Source organism: Lontra canadensis, unplaced genomic scaffold (genome assembly GCF_010015895.1).
Source record: "Lontra canadensis isolate GAN:19392208 unplaced genomic scaffold, GSC_riverotter_1.0 scaffold53, whole genome shotgun sequence".
Taxonomy (NCBI): domain Eukaryota; kingdom Metazoa; phylum Chordata; class Mammalia; order Carnivora; family Mustelidae; genus Lontra; species Lontra canadensis.
This window is the reverse complement of record NW_022631047.1, coordinates 1,834,807-1,853,417: the sequence shown is the minus strand read 5'-3', so window position 1 is coordinate 1,853,417 and position 18,611 is coordinate 1,834,807. Positions and strand designations below refer to the sequence as shown.

General features: G+C 61.6%; 1 protein-coding gene across 2 annotated transcripts in view; it reads right to left on the bottom strand.

The window, feature by feature from the left end:
* Nucleotides 1-18,611, bottom strand: part of LRP1 (LDL receptor related protein 1) — a 79,452-nt gene that overhangs the window by 4,675 nt on the left and 56,166 nt on the right. For both annotated transcript variants that reach the window (XM_032874527.1, XM_032874528.1), the window contains 35 exons: nucleotides 16,076-16,280; nucleotides 15,509-15,701; nucleotides 14,683-14,808; nucleotides 14,352-14,480; nucleotides 13,965-14,084; nucleotides 13,628-13,741; nucleotides 13,252-13,401; nucleotides 13,043-13,165; nucleotides 12,671-12,787; nucleotides 12,394-12,522; nucleotides 12,032-12,154; nucleotides 11,804-11,944; nucleotides 11,535-11,725; nucleotides 10,632-10,815; nucleotides 10,442-10,527; nucleotides 10,169-10,288; nucleotides 9,453-9,640; nucleotides 9,110-9,315; nucleotides 8,415-8,603; nucleotides 7,729-7,877; nucleotides 7,200-7,293; nucleotides 6,964-7,080; nucleotides 6,539-6,658; nucleotides 6,056-6,178; nucleotides 5,810-5,935; nucleotides 5,292-5,408; nucleotides 4,514-4,620; nucleotides 4,277-4,409; nucleotides 3,312-3,431; nucleotides 3,081-3,203; nucleotides 2,603-2,743; nucleotides 2,362-2,496; nucleotides 2,166-2,285; nucleotides 1,086-1,354; nucleotides 356-534 (listed from right to left, as the gene is read on the bottom strand). In XM_032874527.1, coding sequence (XP_032730418.1) covers nucleotides 356-534; nucleotides 1,086-1,354; nucleotides 2,166-2,285; nucleotides 2,362-2,496; nucleotides 2,603-2,743; nucleotides 3,081-3,203; nucleotides 3,312-3,431; nucleotides 4,277-4,409; nucleotides 4,514-4,620; nucleotides 5,292-5,408; nucleotides 5,810-5,935; nucleotides 6,056-6,178; nucleotides 6,539-6,658; nucleotides 6,964-7,080; nucleotides 7,200-7,293; nucleotides 7,729-7,877; nucleotides 8,415-8,603; nucleotides 9,110-9,315; nucleotides 9,453-9,640; nucleotides 10,169-10,288; nucleotides 10,442-10,527; nucleotides 10,632-10,815; nucleotides 11,535-11,725; nucleotides 11,804-11,944; nucleotides 12,032-12,154; nucleotides 12,394-12,522; nucleotides 12,671-12,787; nucleotides 13,043-13,165; nucleotides 13,252-13,401; nucleotides 13,628-13,741; nucleotides 13,965-14,084; nucleotides 14,352-14,480; nucleotides 14,683-14,808; nucleotides 15,509-15,701; nucleotides 16,076-16,280 — 5,007 coding nt within the window. The remainder of the gene's footprint in view (nucleotides 1-355; nucleotides 535-1,085; nucleotides 1,355-2,165; nucleotides 2,286-2,361; nucleotides 2,497-2,602; nucleotides 2,744-3,080; nucleotides 3,204-3,311; nucleotides 3,432-4,276; nucleotides 4,410-4,513; nucleotides 4,621-5,291; nucleotides 5,409-5,809; nucleotides 5,936-6,055; nucleotides 6,179-6,538; nucleotides 6,659-6,963; nucleotides 7,081-7,199; nucleotides 7,294-7,728; nucleotides 7,878-8,414; nucleotides 8,604-9,109; nucleotides 9,316-9,452; nucleotides 9,641-10,168; nucleotides 10,289-10,441; nucleotides 10,528-10,631; nucleotides 10,816-11,534; nucleotides 11,726-11,803; nucleotides 11,945-12,031; nucleotides 12,155-12,393; nucleotides 12,523-12,670; nucleotides 12,788-13,042; nucleotides 13,166-13,251; nucleotides 13,402-13,627; nucleotides 13,742-13,964; nucleotides 14,085-14,351; nucleotides 14,481-14,682; nucleotides 14,809-15,508; nucleotides 15,702-16,075; nucleotides 16,281-18,611) is intronic.

The following is an 18,611-nucleotide window of genomic DNA, read 5'->3' as shown; positions in this document are numbered from 1 at the left end:
TGCCCAGGTTAAAGATCTTTTACTCTAAAGTCACACTGTGCTGATCCAGTCATCAAAGTGGGAAGAACTGCCCCCTGGAGCAAAGGAGGAGCTGAAAGTTGGCTGCACATGACAGCCAGCCACGTGGAGGTCAGGCCCCTACCCAGCAGGCCAGCTGGGAGTTCTGGCAAAGGCAGTCCATGGGGAGGGCCAGAGCTGGTTATGGGCCTGAAGACGCTAGGGTTGGAGGAAGACTCTGATCTCAGGGTGATCTGGAAGGGGAAGGACGGGCTTGGGGATGCTCGGTAGCTGCCCCCCTCCCAGAGGCTTCCTAGCACAGGCTCAGATGCCTCCCCCCGGGAGGACCCCTGCACACCCCCTCAGCGGGTCCACCACAATGGCATGGGGCTCGTCGATCATGCCCGAGATGAGTGTCTTGCGGTTCTCGCCCTTCATTTGTGCCACCTCAATCACATCTCGGCCCGAGTCTGTCCAGTACACGTTCCCAGCCACCCAGTCGATGGCAATACCCCTTGGCATCTTGAGCCCTGAAATCTGAATGCAGGGGTGACAATTTCAGGGCCCACCACCCTTTGTCTTCCTGCCCATTATCCCCACCGCCACCTGCCAGCTTGTCCCTGCTAAAAAGTTAGCCTAGGCAGAGAGCCAGTTCTCTGATTTTGAAGAAATTCCCTGACACTTACCTTATGAGCCATAAGAGCTTTCTCATGTTTTGCTGAATTAGGCATTATTACCTTGCTCTACTGAGGAAAGAAGCGAGAACCTAAGAGGTCAAATGGGTGCCCCAGCCCGACATAGTGGGTGGCCGTGACAATCAGGAGCTGAATGTGGTTCTGAGGCTCAAGGCCAGTGTGCCCACTGTACCCTGCCACGTTGGGCTACCATGTGGCAGAGCCAGCTACCACTGCTGGCATTGCTTTGCCCACCTGTCGTGCCCACAACGACCTTGACTGCCCTGCCTGCCAGCCTCACCCTCTACCCCTTTCCACTGGCCTTTTCAAGTTCTGCTCTGAACCATCTGCTCTTTGCCATCTTTCCATCCAATCTGTGTGGGTCCCATCCCCGGGGTTGGGGGGGCTACTCACATTGAGGTGGGTGACACCCCGGTCAATCTGTCGCCGGTGGCGGTTGGAAGTGGTGGGAGGGGCGGCAGGTGGCAGGCTGCGATAGGAGATGGTCCCTGTGTGCCAGTTGGTCCAATAGACACGGCCAGCCTTAACATGGACATCCATGGCATCGATGCGGACACTCTCGTCACCCTGGAAGGCCTGCTCGTAAGCCGAATGGGGGTGACTGGGGAACAGGCTGCGGATCTCATTGTCATCGGCAATGTAGAGGACCTGATACTCGGAGCCTAGACGGGCGAGAGGCCAGGTGTTGGGTGCAGTAAATGGTAGAGATGGGAGGCCAGGCTGGGGGGTGCTGGGCCTGCTGCTGGGATGGGCTCCCTCCTCTCCTTCCCTGAGCTAATCTGGTGTGACCTGGCACTCCAGAAAACCTTCTGGGCCTCTCCAGCCCCAGAAACTTCTGCCTCTCCACGGTCTTGGGGCTGGCATCCCTACACTCTGCCACATGCTCTCTGATACGTGCTTGTGGGCACATGCAGTGGGATTGTGTGTGTACACGTGCCCTCGTGGGTACGTGGGTGTGTGCGCGGCCGACGGGGATGTCTGTACTCAGGCAGGTGTGGGTATGCACCAAAGGATATGGAAGAGTAGAGCTTACCTGTTCTCAATGCCCCCCAAGAAGGTACACATGAGATGATGGTTTGTGTTAACTCAATGAAAGGAACCCTTTCACAAGGTGTATGTGTATCAAACCATCCCCTGTGCACATTAACTATCTGACAGTTTTGTCAATTACACCCCGCTAAAGCTGAAAATGAAAAGCAAATGCGGTACAGGTGATTGCGTGCTGATGCGTGCCTGTGCGGTCTGCGGGTGAGCGGTGGGTGAGGAGGCACGTATGGGATTTAGGTGTACTGCCCGCACCGCAGGCTTCCTCTGATGAGCCAACCCCCAAACTAGCACCCTCTGTGCCATGGCCGGCCTGTGGCTCTGGGGTTCCCTGCTTAGAGCGGGAAGGGAAGCATCCCTTCTACAGGGGTTTGTATCAAGGTGTCCATAGCCCCGCCCACTCCTGCCGTCTGCGGGCTGGGGCGGTACCTTCAGCCTTGCAGGTGTTGTGCGTCTTCATGAAGTTGCGGGCGCAGCTGCAGAGATGGCCACCCTTGGTGTTGTTGCAAAGCTGGGAGCAGGTGCCGAAGCGCAGGCACTCGTTGATGTCTGGGGGTTACACGGGGGAGGGGGGTCATGGAGAGTCTGGGTGTCTGCCCGCCCCCTCCGGGTCCCGCCTTCCTACCCTGGCATCCAGGCTGGCCCGGCACGGTGTGGAAGCCGGAGCGACAAGCACAGTAGGCGGCTTTCTCCGTGCGCACGCAGCGGGCCTCATCCCCGCAGATACTGGCGTTGGTGGCGCAGCTAGTCAGCTTGGGGTCTGCGGGGGACAGAGCGGGTCCCCTGCCCTGAGCCACCCTGTGCCCAGGTGGCAGTTCTCTGCTCCGGGGCGTGCCCCTGCCCACCCATGCTGGCGCGGGGCTTACCAATGCTGCAGTCCTCCTCATCGGAGCCGTCCCCACAGTCGTCCAGCATGTTGCAGCGTAGTGATGAGGACAGGCAGCGCTGGTTCCGGCACAGAAACTCCTTCTTGTCTTTGCAGTGGGGGGTCTGGGCCGTGGGGGGCTCTGAGGAAGGCGGGGGCTTCAGATCTGGCTATTGGCCACCCCACAGCCTCCAGGTCCACAGGGACGCCCTGTGGCTCTCTGTCAAGCTTCGGGGGATGCGGGCTAAATATTCAGAGTCCCAGTCTCCACCTCAAGACCTAGGCGCCAGGAAGCCTCCCGGGCTTTCTCCAGGGGCTTCTCTCATACAAGGAAGGGCCCTGGGGCTCCTGGCAACGGCTCCGCACCCTCCGAGGATGAAGTTCGCACTTGGCCCACCCCCCTCCACCTCCTGTGTAGCACCCAAAATATGGCGCGATCCTCCTCCCTCGCCCGCCGGCTCCACCAGCTCCCTGCTCACCACAGTCCTCCTCGTCAGTCCCATCCCCACAGTTGTCCGTGCCGTCGCACTGGCGCCCGATCCACAGGCAGACGCGGTCGTTCTTGCAACGGAACGGCCGGTTAGGAGGGCACACGAACCGGGCTGCAGCGGTGGGAGTGGTCGGAGCCAGAATCAGCCTGAGGGTCGGGCCTGGAGCCCCAGGAGAGCGAGAAAGCCCCGCCCCTGTCCCGCCCCACTCCTCCAACTCACCGCACTCCTCTGGGTTTTCGTCGGAGTTGTCCCCACAGTCGTCTTCGCCGTCGCACTTCCACGCCAGCGGCTTGCACAGGGTGTTGTTGCACTGGAACTCATCCAGGGGGCAGGTCCGCACTGGGCACCGTGGCCAAGAAAGAGCCAAGAATGAGCTCTGAGCCCCAGGCTGACTGTAGGGGGCGGGATCTTGACCCCATCCTTCCCTCCACAGGTGTAGGCCCAGAGGAATCATAGGACAAGCAGTGGTAGGGCTGGAATGAACCCAGTCCTCCTATTTTTATACCAGCCAGGCAGCTGAGCAGAACTGCCTCCTCTGGTTATTTAAGGGAGAAGAAGCCTTTCAGGGGAAGCTTGTATAGAAAGGTCTGGAGGACCCTCTTTGGTGGTTGTGGCAGGGCATCCGGGCTTACCCTAGTTTAACTGCAGGCACAAAGGAGGAGCACTCGGCTGGGAGTCAGGAGACTTAGGCTTCCCTGCCCACCAGGGCAGAGCCAGAGTATCTGTCTTTGGCTATCTGGATGGGGTTGTGGAATCTCTGCTCCAAGCCCCAGACTTCTCTTACCCAAGCTTCACAATGAGGCCTTGGGCCACTGAGCCCAGGCAGTCTGGCCAGGGACAGGCACTGCTTCCTGGCCCCGGGAAAAGGAGAGGAGAGTGAGTGAGGACTGCCCCGTGGGACCTGGTGGCATGGAGCCTGGATGGGCACAGCCAAGAGGTTTCTGCTGAATTTGGGCCCAATAGGCCGCTTGACTATGTGCTGCTGTGGAGGGCACACCCCACACAGAAATGTCCCCAGAGGCCCTGGGTCTGGCTCAGAGCTCTCTCCCTGATGCCTAGGATAGTGCCTGGCACACAGTATGTGCTTCAGAATGATTTTTTACCTGAGCAGTGACTATAGGAGAGGATGCAGGAGTGACCAGGTGGCGGGGGTGGGGGGTGGAGGGGTGGCGGGATAGGCTTACCGCCGGTGCCACAGGCTTCCTCGTCACTGCCGTCCATGCAGTCAGCGTCTGCGTCACAGCGCCAGCGCAGGGGGATGCAGTGGCCACTCTTGCACTGGAACTGGTCCATGTCACACCGGGGACTGCAGTCTTTCTGTGGGCACAGGAGCAGGCATCCTGGTCAGAGCAGGGCACCCCAGTAGCCCAGCCCTGATCCCTCTGAGGCCATCCCTCCCTCGGGCTGGTCTCCCTTCCCACCTCGTCAGACCCATCTGCACAGTCGTGGTCCCCATCGCATTTCCAGCGCCCAGCAATGCAGCGGCCATTGGCACACGAGAACTCACTCTCAGAGCAGGGCCGAGGGGCTGGAGGAAGGATAGGGGAGAGACAGGCCCCAGGAGGGTGGGCACAGGGACTCAGCCCTTGGCCGAGCAAGACCACCCATCCCCATGTCCCTGAGAGCCACAGGTGACGACCAAGATGCTCAACCAATCCTGAGCAAGCCAGCTGGCTGCCCTCATGGGATTAGCTGGGTCCAGGGGGGGCTCACACTTACCCCTTTGGGGTGGACACACATGAGAGAGGGCACGGGTCCCTGGCTCTGCCCTTAGGACGGACTGTGTACGGGGGTCGAGGGGAACAGGAGAGGAACGACACCACTAAGACAAGCACCGGGGTTTAGGGAGAGGCCAGTAAAGGATGATGGACTGAGGCACAGGGACGGGTGGGCTCTGGGGCAGTGGCAGGGGGTATGGTGGGAGCACGGGCACATCGGAGACACCTACCTCTGCAACCCCGAGAGGACAGTGTGAAAATGGAGAGAAACATGAGATGAGGTGAAATGGCACAAACTCAAATACACAACATGGAGCGGGTGGGGTGGGGTGAGCAGGGAGGGGGCACCTGACCCCCAGCCCCGGGAGGTGGCCACCTGCCCCGGTGCCACCTGGTGGGGGCAGGGGTGCTGAGAGGGGAGGTGCCCCAACTCTCTTGCAGCAGGGTGCCTGCAGGGTGGGGTGGGGGGACGGGGACATACTGCAGCTCTCCTCATCCGAGTTGTCCCCACAGTCGTTGTCATAATCGCACTGCCAGCGGCCTGGCACGCAACGGTTGTTCTTGCAGCGGAACTGGTAGGGCTCACAGGTACGCTCATCTAGTGGAGGCAAGATCAGGGGGCAGATGTCGGGGCCGCGTCAGGCACGGAGTGAGGGCAGGCATGAGGGTTTCAGACAAGTGCTGGCAGGATGGCCAGGAGTGGGATCGAGGGCAGCAAGGGGGAGGCCACGCTGCATTCTGGCTGAGATGCAGGGTCCATAAGGAGGTTATGAGGTGGGAGAAGCTCGAGCAGGAGGAGCAGCCCAGGGGCAGACGAACAGAGCCTTGGGAGTGGAGTGGGCCAGGAAGATTCTACCCAGGTGTGTGCCGCTGAGGTGCCAGTGGGTGGGGATGGGGAATCCAAAGGGAGGTGGTGGGCGTGGGAGGTGGGGCCGTGGACGGCCTGCGTTCTGCCCAGGCCAGATGCCCTCCCCTGAGAGTGGGTCTGGGGAGGCTCACCACACTCTTCCTTGGGCTCGTCGGAGCCGTCCCCACAGTCGTCCTCTCCATCACACTTCCAGCGTGCCGGGATGCAGCGGCCTGAGTCCTTGCAGCGGAACTCATCCACTCCGCAGGTCATCTGGGCTGCAGGGGGCGACAGTGGTGAGGCGGAGGCTCCTTGCTGGGGCGTGTTGGGGGGATCGTGCACCGGAGCAGCAGACGCTGCGGAGGGCAGGTGGGTGCCAGGGCTGCCAGGCCACTCACTGCAATTGGCGGGCTCATCGCTGCCGTCCACACAGTCATTGTCCCGGTCACACACCCAGACTCGGGGGATGCAGCGCTTGGTGATGGAGCACTGGAACTGGTTGGGAGCGCAGGTCACTTCAGCTGCAGAGTTGGGGAGAGAGTGAGGACCTGCCCATTCCACCCGCACCACAGCACCACAGCTCGAGATCACCACCTTCTCCCTCTTCCAAGCTCTAGCTGCAGTTCCACCAGCAATTTCTTCAGAGAAAGGGACCATTTAGCTCCAGTTTTGGTGCTTTTTGTACGCACATCTCTATGCCAAGCATGATGTTTTTATGAGCAAGCCAAGTCACACCCAATACAATTTACGTTGCCCATCTAATAACGTTCCCTGAGAGCGGCGCGGGCCCTCGACGAAGCGGTGGGTAGATCTCACTGTGGACTGTTTCCATGCCTGTCTGCCCACCAGCCCGCTCCCTGCCCACAGCTTCGGGCACTCACGGCAGTCCCTCTCGTCCTCCCCGTCCCCACAGTTGTCTTGCCCGTTGCAGCGGAAGATGCCGGGGATACAGCGGTTGGTGTTGGTACACTTGAATTGACTGGGCAAGCAGACATGGATATCTGTGGGAGGTGGAGAGGAGGGGAGGGTAACTAATGGAGGGCGGAGGGTTCAGGGGCAGGGAGGGCCTGCCCCGCCCCGCCCCACACTTCCGCCCCGCCCCCCACTTCCGCCCCACCCCCTCCACGGCAGTGAGCTGTGCAGCTTCAGGGCCCAGAGCAGCTGGAGTCCAGCCCAGAGAGGAGGCTGCTGTGGGCTGAGCTCCCTCGCCCTTGGAGTGTTGTGTGAAACCTCCAAATCCCAGGGAGGGAAAAGGCGGGGGTGGGGGTGGGGAAGGAGGGCAGCCGGTGTCTGGGCAGCCCTTTACCGCAGTTGGCCTCGTCACTGTTGTCTTGGCAGTCGTTGTCCCCGTCACAGATGAAGGCAGGGTTGGTACAGATACCGGTTGAACACTGGAACTGTCCAGGACGGCACTTGAACTCAGCTGCCAGGAAGGGAGCCTCAGAGTCAGAAGGACTGGGGCTGGGCATGGCCACTTGGAGCCTCGGAAGTCAGCTTGCTCCCACGAAGGACCCCCTTGCCACCCCTGCTCTGGGCACTTACGACAGTCTGGGGGCTCGTCCGAGTGGTCCCCACAATCATCCTCCGTGTCACACTTCCACCAGAAGGGGATGCACTTGTCGTTCTTGCACACAAACTGGAGGGCAGGTGGGGGCAAGAGGGGTTGGTGGGGGTCTGGGGAACTTGGGAGGTTTTTGTTTGAGGGGCTGGGATGTTTCAAAGAAGTGGGAGGGTCAGGACATTTGGTGGGGGGCCTGAGCTGGATGGATGGAGGGGATGTGAGGTGTGCAGGAGGGCTGGGTGATGGGGTATCTGTGGGGGGGTCAGGGTGGAGGGTATTGGTGAGGGAGGGCCAGAGTTAGGGTGTGGGGGTGTTTGTGTGAGGTGACGGGTATAAAAGTATTGCTGTGGGGAGACAAGAGGTAGGCAAGAAATGTGGGGGCGTTAGCGTGGAAAAACCAGATGCATGAGGACATTAGAGCGGGTGCTGGGGTCCGAGGAGTGGGGGCACTGGTGTGGGGGGTTGGGGAGCAAGGCGTCGGTGAGTGGGGGTCACGGGGAGGAGCCTCACCTGGCTTGCTGTGCAGTTGGACACACAGGTGCGCCCGTCGCTGCCCAGGTAGAAGTTGGTGGGACAGGCACACTTGTGGCCCCCGCCGGGGGACAGGAGGCACAGGTTGCTGCAGCCACCATTGTTGACTTTGCAGGGGTGATTGGGTACTGCCGGAGAGAAAGGGGCTAGAGCACAGCCGACTGGGCCCAGCGTATGGGCCACGCTCCCGGAGCCACGGGCCACCAACAGAGTGTGGCCAGCACTCCCTCGTGCCCAGCCTACTGTATCCTGGCAAACGGCTCCAAATCCTACTCGTTTAGGAGGAGGCTGAAGCCAGAGAAGGGAGAGGTCCCTTCTTGAGGTTCTGGGATCAGGCCATCCCTGAAGCCTCGTATGCTGCCTCCCCTGGGCCCACCCTCAGCTATGGCCTGCCTGCCTTTGGGGTCTCACCTTGGCGGTCCACACCCTCAGGGGCTTGCTGCTGCAAGACTCCGGGGCTGACTGGCCCTGGGCTGGGCTGCAGCTCCTGAGAGCCCGACCACAGCCTGTCTCCAGACCCCCAGTCTCCCAGTGTCTGACAAGCATGTCTCAGGCAATGCTGGAGATGGGGCAGAAGGCAACCAGTCCTGCTGGGCCCCATCCTTCCACAGGGGCCCCTGGTGCCAGGCTCCTCCTTCATCTGCTCCCACCCCTCAGCCACTCACCATCCGGCTGGCGCAGGGCATGGAACACATGCAGGTCCATGGGCCGGTGCAGGGTGCTGATAAGGAGTGTCTTGTTGGTGCCTGTGGTCTTGTGGGCTCGGTTGATGGACTTGGTCTCCCAGTCGGTCCAGTAGACGTAGTCCTCAAACAGGGTCAGTGCAAAGATGTGCGGGATGTCCTGGCTCAGCACTGCAGGCCGGGGAGGGAACAGGCCCAGCAGCCGGTCAGCACCTTCCCTACCAGATGCCCTTAACCCGTAGCAACCCCGTGAGGTGGGCGCTTGCCCTGCTTCCAGATGGTTTGGTGGCTCCCCAAGGTCGCACAACTAATCAGTGGCAGACCTGGAACTCGAACTTGGGCCTCTAACAGTGGGTTCCTGGTCCGTAATATTATAGGATTCCCAGTGCTGAAGTATCCCGACCCCAGACCTCCCACCCCTGCCTTTCTCGGGGCCCTGAGCTGTGCATAAGAAGGGGCCTCTCTTTCTCCTTCCTGAGGTAGCAGATGGCAGCCTCATGCCGGGGCTTGGCCAGGGGCCATAAGCTGGGGTGCTCTGGAACCCCATACCCCTGGTGGGTGGTGTCCTCAAACCATGCCCTCAGACTTTTAATCCTACACTCTGACCCGAGGCCTGATCCACGGACTCTCAGACGCCCCCTCCCCCAGGTCCGCTGTAGGCAGGCAGCCTCACTGACCGACATGGCGATTAGAGCCATCCAGGCTGGCAAACTCAATGTAGTCCTCGCGGGCGTCGGCCCAGTAGATGCGTTCGGTGACATAGTCCAGTGTCAGGCCGTTGGGCCATGTGATCTTGGTGTCCACGATGACACTGCGGCCAGACCCATCCATGCCTATCCGGCCGATCAGTGAGTGGTCACCCCAGTCTGTCCAGTACAGGTACCTGGCAGGTGGGCGGGCAGTGAGCCCCAAGAGATCCTGTGGCTGGTCCCCCCGGGAGCCCGAAGGGAGGCTGGGCCTGGATGCCTGAGCACACTTTTGGCTTTCAGGGGGCTCCCCCAACCCTCCTCGCCTGCGTACCCATTCTGGACGTCCACCACCAGAGCCCTGGGCTCACGGAGGCCAGAGCTGACCAGCACCGTCCGGTAGGCCCCGTTGAGCTTGGACACTTCGATGGTGTCCCGGCCTTTGTCACACCAGTACAGGTTGCCACCCACCCAATCCACAGCCAGTCCGTCAGGGTTGCTGAGGCCTGTCCGATGCAGCACCTGTGTCAGGGGCAGGGAAGGAAGAACTCTGGGCCGGAACCCTCAGTCTCTCTGGGGCCCAGCTTCCCCCCAGTGTGAAGTGAAGCAGAGCTCTGTACCCCAGCTTGGCCAGGAGGACAACGGACAGAAAACTCCCAGCCCTGGGCCTGATGTCATTGGAGGCTCTAGGGCAGTGGTCTTCTGGTGAGAGAGACCGCACCCCAACCCCCACAGTGCCTGGGGGTGAGCATTTAAGAGAGGTCTGTTCTGAGGGAAAAAGACTAAGATGACTAGGAAAAGAGCAGAAGGAATCTCCTAGATTTTACTCTCTGAGCTTGGGGGGAGGGAGAAGCCCAGAAAAGCAGAGCTGTGCAGAGACTCCGTCGGGAAGGGGGAGGAAGGAAGAAATCAGTGGGATGCGTGGGGTGAAGGGGAGACAGCCTTGAAACAGAGAGAGCCCTCTGGAGAGAGACACCGGGACTGGATCTCTGCCACCCACCCTGCCCCCACCGCCCCGGTCTGCGGAGGAGTGGGCTGCCCCGGCCTCACCTGCACGTTACTCCCGTTAAGGTGCATTCTTCGGATCATGCTGCCCTGGGTCGTCACGTCCGTCCAGTAAATCATTTGTTCTCGGTAGTCGAAGTCCAAGGCGACGGCGTTGTTCAGGCCCTGGATGTGGGGGGTGGGGGAGAAGGAGGATGACAGAATCAGGACACGTGTGGCTGGAGGAGTCAGCAGGGGAGTGGGAGGGGGCTGTGCAGGGCAGGGAACATTGCTCCGGGCCTGGGGAGACAGGTGGGCTGAGGCGGGCCAGCGCGGCACCTGTTTCAGCAGTGTGTAGTTGGAGCCGTCCAGGTTGAGCCTGCGCAGGTAGTAGCGGTTGGCAAAGATCAGGAAGGGCTCCTCATCTGCAGACAGATCACCCTGGCTCAACTGCCGGCCGGGGCATGCCCCCACAGCCCCGGTCCCCAGCTGTCCCAGGCATCCGACGCCCGCCAAGTGCCCATCTCACCAGTCACGGCTTTGCAGCTGTGGGGGTCGCCCCCGCGGGGGGCGTAGCCCTCCACGCACAGACACTTATAGCTGCCGTGCGTGTTGATGCAGCGCTGACTGCAGGGGAACGTGGAACTGCACTCGTCCACATCAGCACACGTGCGGCCGTCGTCCTTCAGGCGGAAGCCCGGGCGGCAGCGGCACTGTGGGCACAGGGAGCCTCGGGCTGGGGCTGGGCAGGGCTCGGGGCCTCCCACCCCGGAGACTGGGGCTTCAGCTCCCTCCACCCCGGGCGGCTGGCTCGGCGGGCAGGCAGCAAGCAGGTGCTGAGTTGACCCGTGCCAGGCATCTGCCTCTGGACCCATGTGACCGACGACTGCCCTGTTTCTACGACCTGTGAGCGTTATCTGACAGAGCTGCTTGTGCTTCACCTCCGAGGACTTCTTCACTTGGCTGTTCTCCCCCCACAGCAGCTGCCCCTTCTCAGGATCCTCTGCCAGTCGCCACCCCGTACCCCCTGGCCTCCGGGTGTCTGAGTGCAGGGCTCAGGCCTTGGACTTCCCCTCTTTTCCAACCATACTCACTCCCTTGGGGATCTTCTCCAGACTCATGGATTTTAAATGCTGTCTCTACAGTGAAAAACGCCCAGAGTCTGTGCTCCCTTGAGCTGGGTAGCCCACTTTCCGGCGCCTCCCTGACATCTGCTCGTCCCTCCTCCCATGGCCCTTGCCGGCTCTACCTTCCACAGAGAGGCAGAGCCCCACCAAGCACGGGTTTTGGTTCTGTTCCCCACTGGGCCCTCAGTGCCTGGAACACTGCCCAGCAGACTAGGAGCTAACTGAGCCCTTGGTGAAGGAAGGGATGAAGGAGCCAGTGATTGAACGAAGAGGGGCCAGCAGCTCCCACTCTGGGCAGGGCTCACCTTGAAGCCGATCTTGAGGTCCTCGCAGTCCTGGCTGCAGCCACTGAGCTTGCGGCTGAGACACTCGTTGACGTGGCAGCCGCGCTCGTCCGAGCCATCCCCGCAGTCGTCCTGGCCGTTGCAGAGCAGCACCTCGGCCACACAGCGCCCGCTGCTGCACAGGAACTGCGACGAGGCGTTGCACTTGTGCTCTGCGGGGGCGGAGGCGCGGGTCAGTGGGGCACGGGGACACGGAGTGGGGGTCTCCCCGAGGCCAGGGCGGGGCCCACCTGAGCTGGTGCAGTGCGGGTTCTTGGGGGCCTCGTCACTCTGGTCGTGGCAGTCGTTTTCACCGTCGCACACCCACTGGCGGGAGCTCAGACAGCGCCCGTTGGCGCAGCGGAACTCGTTGGGGCCGCAGGTGGGGTACTCTGGGGGTGGAGGGGTGGGGTGAGGGGGTGAGGCTGGGGGCCCTGGCTGGGCCCTGCCACCATCCCGGCTCAGCCTGCCCAGCTCACCGCATTCAGGGGACTCGTCGGATCCGTCGGCGCAGTCGCGGTCGTGGTCACACACAAAGTGCTTGGGGATGCACTGGCGATTCTGGCACATGAACTCGCGGTCATCACAGGTGCTGTTGTACACTGTAGACGGAGACGGATGAGGTCCCTCAGCCCCCGCCTGGCCCACTGCTGCCCGTCCCTGGGACCTTTGTGCGGTCTGAGAGGTGGGATGTGCAGAGACACCCATCTGGGCTGTAGACAGGTCTCTGCCACTAGCCACCTGGGTGACCCCGGCTGAAGCACTGCCTCTCCTTGGCCTCAGTTTCCCCTTCTGTAGAGTGAGACAGTGGCCCCACTCCTCATGCGCCCCTGCCACTTACAGCAGCCAGCTGTGACGCTCTCGTCAGCACCGTCAGCACAGTCCTTGTCACCATCACAGAGCCAGCGCTCCGGGACACACACGTGGGTGCCAGGGCAGGAGAAGGAGGAGGGTCCGCATGTCTTGCCTTCTGTTGGGGGAACCGGGAGCCACCGAGAGATTCAGGAGCAGGCACAGCGGACTGGGCGTCATGCTGCCCCTCCTATAGGAGGGAGTGGGGGGGTGGGGTCTGTCCCTCCCGGAAGCCCCTCCCTGAGCCGGCCATAGCCACCCCTCACCGCAGTGTGCCGCCTCGTCGGAGCCGTCCCCGCAGTCGTCACTGCCGTCACACAGCCACTGCTTGGAGATGCAGCGATGGTTCTGACACTCAAACTGGGCCTCTGAGCAGAACTTGTCTGGGGCGGTTGGAAACCAAAGTAAGACGGGGGAGGGGATGGCAAGTCACTCCGCTGGACAGGCAGGTGGAGGACAGATGAGAGAGACCCCAGGCATCCCTTTGTGGGGGGGTCAGCATGAGCTAGAGAGATGCCCCCACAGGGGCCCTAGGGGCTCTTCTCCCAAGGGCACACTTCCTGGGAAGGAACTGAAAGGTCGGGCATGGACTGGGACTCCGTGGCCACGGTGGGCGGGCGCTGGAGTTGGTCACTCACTGCAATGGGTCTCATCCTCGCCGTGTTCACAGTCGTCCTCCTTGTCACACGTCCAGCTCATGGGGATGCAGCGCCCACTAGGGCAGGCGAAGTAATTCAGGGGGCATCTGGGGCGCTTCACTCCTGGGGGGAGAGGGAGGCATGAAAGCACTGGCTCCCTGGGGTGCCTGCCGCCTGCCGTCCACTGCACACCCAGCCCGCGGCGGGACCTGGGCAGTCACGCTCGTCGCTGTAGTCCCCGCAGTCGTTGGCACCGTCACACACCCAGCTGGGGGCGTAGCAGAGAGAGGTCCGCTCACAGGGCTGGAAGCGCACCCCTTTCACCCCCAGGCGGAAGTAGCTGCTGCAGTCGGTGGCGCCTGGTGGGGGCAGGGAAGCAGGTGACACACGATTCCCTCCACACTCCCTCCCTCGAGCCACCCTCACATGGTATCCTCCGGGGGAGGAGATGCTGTCCACCCCTTCCACTCACCCTGCCCCTGCCCCGGGAGCCGGGGGCGTTGGGGGCAGGGGGCAGGAGCACACAGGCTGTGAGTGGGCCAGAGGGCGGCCAGAGAGGAGGAGTGAGGGAGGGGCGTGACTCACTGCAGTTCATCTCGTCAGAGGCGTCCTCGCAGTCCACAAACTGGTTGCAGCGGCTGGAGTTCCCAACGCAGGTGCCATCCCGGCAGCGGAACTCGCCCACGCCGCAGGCCGTCTCTAGAACAGACCCCGCCCCGCGACCATCAGGCCAGAGTCTTCCCCGCAGAGACCAGGAGACCCCAGCTGGAACTCCTGGCCCAAAGTACCGGCCCAGCCACTCCCCCGCACTGTACCCCCCCCCCACCCAGAGCGCTGCAGCAGATGCCCTGGGGCCTGGGGAGGTGGGGTGGGGGGGGAGGCGGGGCGGGGCTGAGGCAGGCAGGCCCTGTGTGGCACTCACTGTTGCAGGGGATCTCATCTGAGCCATCTCCGCAGTCATCCGCCCCATTGCACCATAGCATGTTGGACACACAGCGTCCATTGTTGCACTGGCGGAAGGTCTTCTTGCAGCGGCGGGAGTCTGGGGAGGGGAGCGGGCCACGGGTCAGCAGCAGCTCTGGGAAGGCAGCCTCCTGAAGCCTTGACAACCTACACAGCCCGGCTCTGGGCCTGGCCCAGGGTTGGCCATGGCTCTGCTCTTCATGACCACCCCAGACTCCTCAGCCACACAGTGGGTCAGGGAGATTTTGCGGCCCTCACTTGCACGCCTGGTCCTGCTGGGGGCTGGGGACCCTGGAGGGCTGGGGGAAGGGAGGTGGGCTGGGGCACTGGGGCTGGAGGCTCTTACTGCAGTAGGATGGCTTCTCGTCAGACTTGTCCTTGCAGTGGGAGACGCCATCACAAGTCAGGCTGAAGTTGATGCATTCACCGTTGGCACACTCGAACTCATCTTGTGCCCGGCAAGAGGAGTTCATGGCTGGCGAGAATGTGGAGTGAGTGTCATAGGCCAGGGCCCAGGGGCCTGGAACGCCTCTACCCCTCAGCCCCCCGGAACTGAGGTCATCCTGAGTCCCTCCTTGGTAAAAGGTTTCGGGGGGCCGGGCTTTTGGGAGTCTGGGTAGAGATGGCACCAGTATGTGCCCAGGGTTCCCCACCAGTTCCTTCATCCCCTCTCTCACCGCGGCAGGTGAGGTCCTCTTGGAGGATGCGGCCTCCTCGGCAAGAACAGTTGACGTGGCCTTGGTGAGTGAGCAGACACAGGTCCTGGCAGCCACCGTTGTTGACGCGGCAAGGGGAGAGCTCGCCTGAAACAGGGACAGACGACAGTGGGCTAGGAGTGTTCGCGGCTGTGCACACACAGGAGGCCCCCACCCACTCACACAGCTTCATGGAGCTTCCTAGCCCCAGGCCTGTGGCATAGTGGTACATGGCTGGGGGAGCAGAAAAGGCACTACACGTGGGCCAGGGGGAGTGTCTGGGGTGGGCCTGGGGCAGAGGGGGTGTGTGCTCTCAGGGGGATGATGTGGGGTTCATTGGGTGCTTTGGGGAGATTCAAGTCTAACGGGCATCATGGCGGGGCCCCAGAGTAAGCGTGAGAGGCCTGGGAAAGCTAAGGATCTGGGTGGGGGCAGCTGGGCAAGGCAGGTGCACAGGCATGCGCATGTAGAGCATGAGGTAGGCAGAGCCTGGGATGCGTGTGACCAGGCTCTGGGGCATGTGTGGTCCTGGGGGGGGTGGGGAGGACTAGGGCATGCGCTGGGGTGTCCAAGGATTCAGGTGAAACCATCGTGGGGTGGTAAGAATGTGTGTACGTGTGTGTGTGTGTGTACGTGTGTGTTTGTGTGCACAGATGTCTTGAGGGAGCTGGAGTAGAGGGGTGTTAGGTGTCTTGGAGTTTCTTGGGGGCTGTGTGTACCAGGTGTGTACAAGTGGATATCTGCATGTGTGCGTACGTGTTGGCACCATGGGCGGGAGAGCAAGGCTGGTGGCAGCGGCCCCACTCACAGCTGTTGGTGTCATTGGCCACGGCGATGATGCCCATGGGCTGCTGGGGGATGTCCACGCGCAGCAGCTTCATGTCGCTGCCCACGTACTTGTTGGCGCGCTGCACGGCTCGCCGCACCCAGTCAGTCCAGAAGATGTGCTCCCCGTACACAGCCAGCCCGAAGGGGTGGACTGGCTCCGACTTCAGGATCACCTGCGGCACCAGCACCAGGCCCATCACGGGTGGGCTGAGGTCTCCCGCCCCAACTCTACCCCATGGCAGCCGGCCCCAGGGGTGAGGGCGCCTGGCCTTGGCCCAGATCCTTGGACGCAGCTGGGAAGGGGAGGGACCCACAGAGACATCTTGCCTTTTCCTCCCTGAACCGATGAGGAAGCCAAGCCTGGACAGGATGGGGGCCGCATGAGGCCACACAGCTAAGTGGCCGTGTCCTTGCCTCATTCTCCCCCCACATCTTCCCACTCAGTGGCCTCCCCTCCTGCCGAGGCAATCCCTTTCTTGGCTGACCCGCCACCCCCTGGGCCCAGCCCACCTCGAGCCCCATTCCGCCGGCCCCCTCCCCGACTCACATAGCGGTGAGAGCCGTCATACTCGCACCGCTCGATCTTGTCCAGGGTGGCGTCGGAGAAGTAGAGCTTCTCGGCCCGGTGGTCAATGGCCAGGCCGTTGGGGGTACGGATGTCCTTCTCGATGAGAGTCAGGACATTGGCTCCCGACAGGGCTGCCCGCATGATGCTGGGGTGCTGCTCGTTCCAGTTGGTCCAGAACATCAGGCTGGGGGAAGGGAAGGCCCCGGGGGTCAGGAGTCAAAGCTGGGGAGTCTGCCACAGAGGGCCCGGTCGAGGGCCAAAAGTTGACCAGAACCCAAGGGTCAGCCAGGGTGTGAGGCAGATGCCCACAACCCAGGTGGCCTCACAGTCACCAAGGCCAACATGGCCCGGGTCCCAGAGGGCCAGGCTGCCACAGGGTCACTGTGTGGGTGTGTGTGCACACGGATTTCTTGGTGTCTGGGAAGCGACCGTCTGCGTTTACTGAGAGACGATGTTGTAGCAAGTAAGGCAGGCTCTGGGCTCCGATCCAAGCTCTGCCACTTACCAGTGAGGAACCTCAGCAAGTGACTTAACTTCTCTGTGCCTCAGTTTCCTTCTCCAGGAGGCAGGGATAATACTACACCTGCCTCATAGATGGTTTAAGGATTCAGAGTTAATGTTTACCTAATGACAGCTGGTAAATGCCGCATGACTATTTCCCATTAGGTTATTCTTAACTGCTGTTTGCCTGGCATCCGGGAAACACTTGCAAGTGTCTCATATATGCCCGTGCTGGGGACACACGGACCCCACCCTCAAGGAGTTCTTGAAAATCACCCTCTCTGTCATTTCAGGCTTTTGCATATGTGGAGTCTGAACCCCAGTTCTGCCCCTTACTAGCTCTGACCTTGAACCAGCCTCTTGTCTTTGCACGTTGGCTTCCTCTCGGTAAAGGAGGTGGTGGGATCTGGCCATGCTCAGCTCCCTTTGCGGGGTGGGGAGGCTCCGGAGCTGGGAGTGCCTCACTTCCAGGCTGCTCAGCCACTGTGCTAGGTGTGACAGTGAGCTCCTCTGACCACCTGCTCTGGATCTTTATTCCTGGGTCCTCTGTCCCAGAGATTCACACTCAGATAGGCCCGGGGCGGGGCTGAGGAACCGCACTTTCCTGCATTCCGCAGACAAGCTGCATGCACCCTGGAGTTGGAGAACCATCTAGCAGCAGTCAGTTCTGTTTCCCAGCTTCCTCATAGCAACTGCCCCTGCCTCCCCGCCCGAGGGTTCCACATTGCCCGCCCTCTGCTGCTCGGGACGCAAAGCTGTCTGCTGCTCATGGACTTGTCTCCTCAAACCTCTCCAGGTCTGTCTCTTTTTTTCAAGTAATGTCTACACCCAACGTGGGGCTTGGATTCGCAACCCCAAGATCAAGAGTCGCGTGCTTTACCGACTGAACTGGCCAGGTGTCCCCAAGGTCTCTCTCTTTTTAACACCTCCTCCCCACTCAGTTTGAGCTGAGGCCTCCTGCTGCTATGCTCAAGTGGGAACAGGACACCCGTTTCCACTTAGGGAGGTGCTGGCTGTTCCCAAGCCCTGGGACCTAAGGAGGCTGAGGCTCTGCTTTAAAGGCGCTCATCCTGGGGGAAGTGGGTGGGGGGTTCTGGATGGCTCTCCGAGTTCAGGGTGGGAGTGTGGACAGTGGCCCGATGCCATCAAGGATCGTGGCATCTCTCTCCGGCCTCCACAGGAGAAAGTGTTATCCCAGGCCCAGCTGCAAGAGTCAGCCTCCTGGCCTCGTTGGTCCCACACCCTCAGGTAGGGACTTCCACACCCTCAGGTAGGGCCCAGCAGACTCTGTGGTAGGAAGTGGCTTTCCTCTTACCATGACAAACTACCACATGTGGAAGAAGGACATGTCCCACAACTGAGGATTCTGGGGTGGCGGGGGAGGGCTAGGAGGAGGGGCTTTCCTGAGGGGCAGCTGTAGGGGAGGCTCAGCAGGAGGGCAGGGGGTCCTGGCCCCTTCACCTGGGTGCACACTTCCCCACCCCCCGACCCCAAAGCACTCACTCCTGGCCAAGACAGGGCCTCTCCCAGACAACTCAGCTCTTTCTCCTGCACCCCGCCCTGGCTTCAGTATCCCCGTCCCCCCACCTTCAGACCCCAGCTGAGGGGCTGCCTCCTGGAGGGCACATCCCTTGGTATCCAGCTGGGTCAGGTCCTTGTTACACACTCATAAAGCCCCTTGAAGCCTCATGGCTAACAGCAAATAGGCCCGAGGTAGAGCCAAGGTCCATCTCACCCTCCCCTGGCTCCTCAGCACATCGTTGGTTCTCAAAAGCCATTTGCTGAGTGAACAATGGAATTCCCTGGGCTCAGAGCAAAGGAACCTGCTGGACAGCCATGAAGGAGCTTCCAGAAGCCACAGTGCTCCGTCACCTCTGGACTGGGGGTGGGAGGCAGGCATTGGTGTCCAGCAGCATCCCCGGCCCATGGAGGTTCCAGGCCCATAAGGACAGCTGCTGGGGCCAACGGTCACAGAGGGAAGACAGAATCTTTGTCGTTAGCCATGGGCATGCAG